Raw genomic sequence first — 9,644 nt, forward strand, 5'->3', positions numbered from 1 at the left:
TTAGAAGCTGAGAGACAAATCCTTGAAGATTATTGGTCAGCCAGCCTGTCTCAATTGATGAGTCTCAGGTTCAGTTACTCAAAAAATAAAGAGCAGTAGAGGAAGACACCCAACATTCATCTTGAGCCTTCATACACACATGCACATATGTACACATGCGCACACACACGCACACACATACACACACATCACACACACGCACACACATATAACACCACACGTTAATTGCTTTCATTTACTAAGACAGTGATATGGCTGTTCTTAAAACATAGACATAATATGCTCAGTAGCTAGCTAAGGTTAATTGTAGATGATAGATATTTAAGATTATTTTTCTTACTATACTTAATTCTATACTTAATTAGAACTATTTAATTATGAATAGAAGATGAGAAAAAAAGTGACTATGTATTCCAGGAGAGTCCCACCTATGCAAGTCCTTTGTGTTAGGAGTGGAGGTGGGGGTGGATCCAGATGATCAGGTCCCAGTGAGACATGCTTTGAAAACTTTGATGGCTGAATTTTTTTTTTTTTAACTGTGTAGCCCTGGGTGACCTGAAGCTTACTTTCTTACTTTCTATGTAGATCAGGTTGGCCTCAAATCCATAGAGATCCACCTACCTCTGCTTCTAAGTACTGGGGTTTAAAGTGTATATTCCCATGCCCAGCCATGAGTCAAGCCTTTTAACTTGAGGTACAAGTCATATATCCTAATAGCCACACTTATAGAGAGTATGATTCTGAGGTTTTTAGTATAGACAGGAAGATGCGAAATGCATCAACTCTGTCTAATTGGGGAACAACCCCCGTCCTTGCATGTGTGTGTGCACGTGCGTGCATGTGTGGGGCGGGGGAGGAAGAAAGAGGAAGACAGGGAGATGCAATTGGCTGGATATTTATATGGATGAGGGTACCTATGGAGATCAGAGGTCAGCTTCAGGTATAGTTTCCCAGAAGCCATTCATCTTGCTTTCTGACACAAGATCTCACCAGTCTAGAGCTCACCAAATAAGCTAGGCTGGCTGGTGAGCCTCAGAGATCTGCCCATCTCTGCCTCCCCATGTCTGAGATTTCAAGTGAGCACCACCGTGCCTGGCCTTTTCGCCTATGTTCTGCGAGCTTGACCCTGGTCCTCCTGCCTGCGCGGCACACTTGACCCACTGAGTCATCAGCCCAGCCTTAACGGCAGAACATTTTCACCAACCACAAAAGAAGTTATCCGTGGTCTGTCAGCAGTTTCCTCCCCGTTCCTCCTCCCCTGAGCCCCTGCCACCCATTATCCTACTATCTCTATAGAGCTGCCTATTCTGGACATTTCTTGTAAATGAGATCACACAGGCACACTCTTTTGTGACTGGCTCCAGTCACTCAGCATAATGCTTTGAAGCCTTGTCTGTGTCACCGCCTGTGACAGCACTTTGTTTTAACAGCGACATAATAATACACCATCTCGTGGCTAAGTCATTTTTTTAAAAATCTGTTTATGAATTGATGGACATTTGGTTCTTCCCACATCTTAGCTATTATGAATAATGAAGGTGTGATTATGCATTTACAGGTCTTGTGTGAACATATGTTTGCATGCTTCATGGTTATAGTCACTGCTGAGGTGGAGTGCATGGATGAGCGATATGTCCGATACTTGTCTAGAGCCCAAACACTGAAACTGCTGCCTTCTTTTGTTTGCAGGCTGAAATGGTGCACAGTGCTTTCCAGGCCCAGCGGGCTTTCCTTCTCATGGCCTCTCAGTACCAACAACCCCAGGAGGTAAGAGGGCTTCATAACAAACAGGACCGCCTAGGGAGAGGGCAGGGTGAGACATCAAAGGAAACCGGAAGCATCATTTCTTTTAATGCTGCCTCTATCTAGACCATAATGCAGTATCTCTCCCACTTTTATAGCCTTGGTGACAAATGTCATATATATAGTGACAAGTTTATGTGTGTATCATACCTGTTGCAATGACAAAAGCTCCTATAATATATCTACTGATAAATTATAATTATGGCCAAGCACATACAATGACAATGACATCACCACTTTAATGAGCAGCTTACATATGACATCGGTGACTTGTTCTTTCCTATTTTCACCATGAAATTTGGTTCCAAATTTGCATTGCCTTATTATCGGGTTGCTGGCCTTTGATTCCCTGGAAATCCTTAGTCTGACTTTGGTGGCTTTTGTGTCCTAAGTAGCACGATGTGCTGACTTGGTGCTTCCTAGTGCCCTGTGCTGGCCATGGCTAGGGAACTTGGAAGCAGTTTCTGACTCACTGGGTCTTGAATAGGGACTGAGACTCAGTGCCATTCAATAAGCTCCTGAGTGATGCGAAACTTCGTGAGTCTGTAAGGACCTGTGTGTATCCCACCTTGCCTTTCTCTACCACAGGAATGTGGGTTAACCTCTCTTAGAAGGACTGGGAAAATAACTCAGTAGGTAAAGTGCTTGCCTTGCAAGTCCCCAGAACCCATGTAAAAAAATGATTATGGTATTGTACACTTGTAATCTTAGCTCTGAGAATCTGAGACAGGGGGATACCCAGGGCTCACTGGCCAGCCAGGCTAGCCTGATCTACAAACTGTAGGGCAATGAAAAGCAGTCTCCAAAAAGAAGTGATTAATATCTGAAAAAAGAAATACACGAGGGTGTTCTCCAGTCTCCAACAGACACACAGAGATATTAGGGGATTTGCCTGCTCACTGTAGCAGTACCCTCCAGGTAGTAATTCTGATAACCTTTAATCTATCTTAATAGTTCTATGATGCCCAGAGTAAATCTTAATGCGCAAATGAGTAGAAAAGCAAGAGCAGATGCTAAGAAAAGTGATATCACAGGGTCTTTTCCATTTTCCAGCACATCACATAAAGACAACCTTCCCCATTCTCTACCCCCAGGCCCTACCCCAGCAGCCAGACTGCCCACGTGGTACTATGGAAATGCCCATGTTCCCTTCAGAAGCGGCTCATAATAACATTTTCACCAGGCCCATCATGTAATAATGAAATTGTTCAGTAAAATCTAGATCTATTAACAGCCACCAGGACACGAGAAAGGAGCAATTGTTCTTCTGATTGTCTTGTATCTTCAATTTGATAATAATTATATCAGTAAAGAGGAAACATTGAATATCCTTATGGCAAAGTAGGCAATCATTTCTTTTGACTTCCAAAGCAAATTCCTAAAATGGAAACAGTTGCACTGGGAATCCAGGACTTGGCCTTCAGGGGACAGCACCAGGTTTCTTCATAGTAGCAGCCAAGACTCTCAACCCTCTCTAGAAAGTTCTTCCCTGTCTCGCTTTCCAAGGGATGGCTTATGCAGTAACCCGAATTTTTTTTTCATTAAAAAAGATCAACTTAATTGTTTCATGCAATATATTTTGATCATATTCTTTCCCCAACACTTCCCAGATCCTCTCGTGCTCTCGCTCTCTCTCTCTCTCTCTCCCCTCACTCTCTCTCTCAAAATAAAAATGAAAATCAAAACAAAATCAGTAACACAAAAAGTACCAAAACAAAAGCATTCAAAGCTAGTGCCCAGGGACACTCCACTGGAGAACATGGGTTTTCCCTTTTCCAGCAGGTGTCATTACAAATAGCTTCTTGGTGAGGAGTAGTACTTTATCTACATCCCTTGTTAGTTGCTGGGATGTTGCCTGGTTTGAACCTGTGAAGTTCTCCTGTGCTTTTTATTTTTATTATTATTATTATTATTATTTTATTATTATTATTATTTTAAAAAAGGAAAATGCTTAGTTGTTCTTTTCTCATCACAAAATGCATGACAAAGGCAACTTAAGGAACTTAAGGAAGGAAGGGTTTCTTTGGGCTCCCAGTCTGAGGGTACAGTCCATTGTGGCAGGGAGGGCTTGGTGATGGGAGCACGAGGCAGATGGTCACTTGTATTCACAGTGGGGAAGGAAAAGAGACGAATACCAGTGCTCCATTAGCTTTCTCTTTTTTAAAATTCTATCTGGGATCCCAGCCCATGGGATAGTGTCACCACATTCTGAGTGGGTCTTCCCTGCTCAGTTAGATCTCTCTAGAAACTCCCTCCCGGACATACCCAGAGATGTGTCACCTGGGTGATTCCTAATGTAGTCAAATTGACCTTGAGGATGAGACATCACCAGCACCAATGCATGGGTCCCATCCCAAGGAGTTCCTACTTAATTGGTCTGAGGAATGGCCTTGGCTTTAGTACAAGGGCTCTACGAGTGAGTCTCACTTGTAAACACAGCTGTAAACCCCTCCTGAGATGGGTATGCCTCTGCCTTCTTTGTAAAAGAAGCTACCGCATAAACCTGGGTGGTTCTGCAAGCATGCAATCTTCCAGGTTCCAATCTAGATGACTCTTGCTCCTTGGCTTCTCAACCTGAGAAATGCTTTCTAGACTCTTGCCTTAGCCTTTGACTGAGGTGGGATTCGTGGTTTCCACCGAGTCCAAGGTGGAGCAAGAACAGACTTTCCTCCCTGGTACTCCACTCCATGGGTGCTCGAAACTTAGAACAAGAATTCTTTCCATTGGCCTCGATACTTTGCACTGAAGAAACTCACTCCGTAAATGTTAGAGGATGACTGGAACTGATGAGCGAGTGGATGGGGCTTGGGTGTCGCTCGGCGGCAGAGCATGTACTTAGTGTGAGTGAGGCCCTGGGTTTACTCGTGAGCACAAGAAGAGCGGGAACAAGGGATGTGTTCCCACGAGCTGATGAAATGGGACTTTGACATTCCAAGACGAGCCATGGTCAAGGACACTGGCTTTGTGTCCTGGATGTAGCATCTACACTTTCCCTTTCTTACTATGCTGCCTTCTTGGTAAAAGGTAGAAAGATGGTTTCAAGGAAGGTGTGTGCACTGAGGTGGTCCATGAGCTTTGGCTCTCTAACTCCTGGTGCAGCAAGGCCCAACAGGATTGGAAGGTAAAATTAGGTAAAATGGAAAGCTGATTTTGTTGTTTGTGGTGCTCACATCTCTGTCTGACCCCTTCCTCTACTCCCTTTCTTCTTAACCAAGAGCACTATTCTGGAACTTTTCCTGACACAAAGGCAGATTCAGGAGGTCACATCACAGTGGGGAAAGCAGTGTGAGGCTGAGCATTGGTTTTCCCACTTCCCAGTGTGAGTTCTAGAAGCATAGAGTGTAATTATTCAGCCACACATAAAGTTTTACTTCTGGGTTCTAGAGCCAATTCTTCTGGGTTCTAGAGCAATTGCCTGAATGTTAAAGGGCCCCACGTGACCCATGTGTGCGCATTCATTGTTCCATCCACGTAGGACTCAGCTAAACCCTTGCACGCATGCATGAGACCATCATCTGCATCATCTGTGTGATACATAGTCACACCAACCCCCTGTGCACATGCGCTAGGCAGCTTTTTAAAAGCTGGACACACCATCTTCTTCTCTCTCTGCACACTGACTTCCCCAGGCCTGTACGCACCCCCTCTAATAAACTCCTAAGCAGGTTTGTTGCATGTTCTGTGTTTCCTTCTCGCTCACGTCAGGTAATTTCATAGAGTATTGCCACAGTAAAAATGGCACCTTCTCATGGGACCCATACCCTATCTGTCCCTTCGTGCTGTGATTTCTTCCTTGTTCCAGGAGGGAGAGAAGACTGCTATGACTTCCCCTCTCCCTGACATCCAGCAGAGTCTCTCAAAGCTTTGGTATAGTGAGAATCCCCTGAAGGGTTGTTAGGTTACAACTGGGCCTCGTTTGCAGACTTTCCAGGTCAGTAAGTCTGGAGTGTGTCCCAGGAACCCACAGTTCTAAAGTGTCCCAGAATAACAGGGAGCCTGCTGGCCCAGGCTGACCCACGTTGTACGCCTTGCTCTCCCGTTCTGCCTTGAGCTCAAATTCATTTCAGGGCCTTGAGCATGTCAGTTCCAGCTGCTTCTAATCACCTGGAGAACTTGCTGGTGGATGAAGAGAACGAAATAAAAGGAGGGAGGACTTGACGACTCTTAAAGTATGGAGAAGATTTTTATTGTAGATATAATTGGGAAAAGCAGGCAGGGGGAAGAGTCCAGGCTGAACATGGCCAGCAGACTAAACCGGACCATGAGAGGAGAGAGGAAGGAGAGCAAGAGAGGAGTTGTTGACCAAGAGAGACCATGGTTTCTTCTTCTTTTTTTTTTTTTGTTTTTTCGAGACAGGGTTTCCCTGTAGTTTCTAGAGCCTGTCCTGGAACTAGCTCTTGTAGACCAGGCTGGCCTCGAACTCAGAGATCCGCCTGCCTCTGCCTCCCGAGTGCTGGGATTAAAGGCGTGCGCCACCACGGCCTGGCTGGTTTCTTCTTTATAAACACTCTGTGTGTGTACTCATATGTGCATGTGCCTGTGCGCATGAGTGTGTGTACATGTGTGTGTACGCACACATGCGTGTGAGTGTGTGCATGTATACGCGTGCACACATGCGCGTGCAGCTCTTCTGTCTTGTCTCTCCTCGTCTTTATTTGAACTTGTACTCATCACCAGTGCTGAGGATTGAACCAAGGCCTCACACATCCCAGGCAAGCACTCTACCTCTGAGCAGCATTCCCTTTCCTTGGCCTCCCACGTTAAGATGAAACAGTGCCCCCTCCACCCCCTCCGTAGAGAGCAGGAATTAGAACCCATCTTTCCTTCCACTGTGAGCACAGCCTAAAAAACGTGAGCAATGAAAGGAGACTCAGAGCTTTGGTCGGCTGCTTCTTGTCTCTGGATGTGCGCCCCTCAGCACAGCGTCTGCTAAGCACGCCTTCGTAAGGATTCGCCAGCGCTTGGAACACTCTTCAAATTTTTTAATATTCACCCATTTTAAACCAAGCAAGTTCTTGCAGGCAATAGCCTTAGGACCTCCAGCTAATTATTTAGGCTCATAGAAGCTACAGAACTCCAGGAAGTATAAATATGCCTGGGATTTGAAAAGATTTAACAACAAATAGCAAATGTTTGCAGAGGTAGATGCATTTATCTTCATTTAGCCATTATATAATGTATATTGTAATGTATATATGTGTTGAAGCATCACATTTTATCTCTTAATGATGTATCATTTTTGTGTTCTGCTCTATCAATTAAGGAAATGAAGTGTGTGTGTGTGTGTGTGTGTGTGTGTGTGTGTGTGTGTATACTTGCGTGTGCATTTCTTGATACTTTAGCCCGCCTGACTTGAGTCCCAGGTCTAGTACACATTAATTCCGCTAATCCAAACATGAGAATAACAAAGTGTTCCTATGCCTTCCATGTCAAGAATCTTCTTTTTCTAAGTAGCTCCTGGAGAATTAGCCAGGCTAAACCCACCAGATGTTTCCACTGAGGTACTCTTGCCAAGCTTGTCAAGTAGCCTGCCTGGGGTATGGCAATTTAATGCTTCTAAGCCATGTTTTCTTATCTTTGAAATATGAATAATAATCCCTAGAGTCATGAGGATTAGATGAGAAAAAAACATGAAAGGGTCAGGTGACTAAGAGAGAGTCTAGGAGTAGTTTGTATAGCCAGCCCAACTGTTCTAGCAAGACGTCCCCAAATCCTAAAGGTTCCTAGGAGTATCCATTCCTTCTTATAGAAGCTCTACTCTGGTGTTTGCCACGGCTCAGCCTTTGGTCATTGGGGCAGTGGCCGTCTGCTCTCTTGAGTCCTCTGCCATGGTTAGAGCCTCAGCACTGACTTAGGAAAAACATTTTAGTGGGCCAGGCCTGGAAGCAGCATATGTCACCTTCATTTAGTCTCATGGCTAAATGAGGCTGCAAGAAACGCTAGAAAATTTAATCCATTAGGATTTATAAAAGGAAGAAATTCACAACTTTCCCCAGCATCTAAGACTACCAGAGTGGGTCACTTGATCTGGCCGTAGAGAGGTCTCGCTCAGAGCACATATATGGGTTTTCCAGACTCATAAGGGTTTTCCAAGCTAGTACTTCGTTTCCCCAGCCATCCAAAGAAAGATTTTGCTATTAGTTGCTTTTTCTCATTTCCATAACGAAATACCTAACAGAAGCACCTGAAGAACAGAAGGAAAGATTTGTTTTGCCTCCGAGTATAGGAGTGCAGTGCATCCTGGCAGGGGAGGCACAACTGTGGGTGTGGGAGGCAGCTGATCACATTGAGCCTGCAGTCAGGGAGCAGAGAGATGAATGCTGCTGCTCAGCTTGTTTTCCCCTTCTGCTTGGTTTATTTGGATTGATTTGGTTTGGCTTGGTTTTTCAAGACAGGGCTTCTCTTTGTAGCCCTGATTGTCCTGGAACTCACTCTGTAGACCAGGCTGGCCTCACACTCAAAGATCCGCCTGCCTCTGCCTCCCGGATGCTGGGATGAAAGGCGTGTGCCACCACCAACCACCCAGCTGCTTTCTCCTTCTTATTCAACCTGGAGTCCCACCCCATGGGATGGTGTAGCCCACATTCAGGCTGGGTCTCCCCTCCTCACTTAAATCTTTCCATCCCTTCACGTATGCTCTCAACATTGTGTCTCCTAGGTGACTCCAAATCCAGTTGACAATGAAAATGAACCATCACTGCTTTAAAAATCCAACAAATGAATGTGTTGATTACATTTGCATATGAACAGAGTTGCGTGTGTACGAATAACTGGTAGCTTCTTTCACGTGTAGTGAGTCCGTCCTTGTTTGCCCGGGGTTCACCGGGGCCATAAAAAGTCACATTATTGGACACTATTTTGTAATGTCCAAGTAGTCATGTGGCTTTGATCTCAGAGCGTGTCTGGGGTAAATTACTTGATGTTAGTGGCAGGTCTGGACATTGTAAGGGAAAAGCAAATGATTGCACAAATCCAAACTCCAAAGTGTTTCTTAAGTTCATGCCCAGAAAATGTCGCGGCATCTCTGCTTAATCTTCTTGAAGGACTTAACCGTGGTTAGCTACGCTAAGCTCTGCTGTCAGGGCCCTTGTGACAGAGAACACCATGCAATGATTAAAATTGGGATTTTTTTTTTAATGGATTGGGTGTGGGAGGGCATGGAGACCATAGATTGGCATCCTGTAGCCTCCTAAATCTCTCTCTTTGCAGTTTTTTTTTTCCTTTTGTCTTGGTTTGTTTTTGAGGGTTTCTCACTGAACCTGTTTGCTTCCTGTGCTTCCTGACTGTGCTAGGTAGGCCGTCGTCCGTCCCCCCACCCGCAAGCCACCAGGGATCTCCCTGTCTCTACCCCCCTCAACACTGGGATTGCAGGTGCACGACACTGCACCTGACCTTTCCATGAGTGCTGGGGATCCGAAATCAGGTGCTCGTGTTTGCACAGCAGACACTTGACTGAATGAGCCATCTACCCGCCCATATTTTAATGGATTTTTTTTAAAATACTTTTTTTTTCATTTATCTGGAAACAGAAGAAAAAAAAGCTGTAAGGGAGATAAAAAAAAAGTGAAGCATGTGCATGTTTTACCTGTGCTATTGTGCTCGATTGCGTTTTCTTTCCAGAGTCATTTTTTTTCCCAGCGGTCTGAATGGACCTTTCTAAGAAATAGCACATCTGAATCTAACTGGTGATTCTTTTCCAAACTGAGCCAATTTGTTCATTTCATAAATATATACACATTTTCTGCTTTCACTGTTGCTACACAGATAGGTTGTTGGTTCCCTTCAGGACCAACTGAAAGGCACCCATGGGCAGTAAAGCGTGTTTTTAATTTCTGGAGAAA

The 9,644-nt window shown here is 44.7% G+C and overlaps 1 protein-coding gene across 3 annotated transcripts in view; it reads left to right on the forward strand.

Annotated features, from left to right (window-relative positions):
* The window catches only part of Cap2 (cyclase associated actin cytoskeleton regulatory protein 2), a 116,000-nt gene that overhangs the window by 30,039 nt on the left and 76,317 nt on the right, over window positions 1-9,644 (forward strand). For 2 of the 3 annotated variants that reach the window (XM_038334758.1, XM_038334760.1), the window contains exon 3: window positions 1,690-1,767. The exons of the other annotated variant lie outside the window; for it this stretch is intronic. In XM_038334758.1, the coding sequence (XP_038190686.1) occupies window positions 1,690-1,767 (78 nt within the window). The remainder of the gene's footprint in view (window positions 1-1,689; window positions 1,768-9,644) is intronic. 3 annotated transcript variants of the gene reach the window in all.

This window comes from Arvicola amphibius, chromosome 6 (assembly GCF_903992535.2).
Source record: "Arvicola amphibius chromosome 6, mArvAmp1.2, whole genome shotgun sequence".
NCBI lineage: Eukaryota > Metazoa > Chordata > Mammalia > Rodentia > Cricetidae > Arvicola > Arvicola amphibius.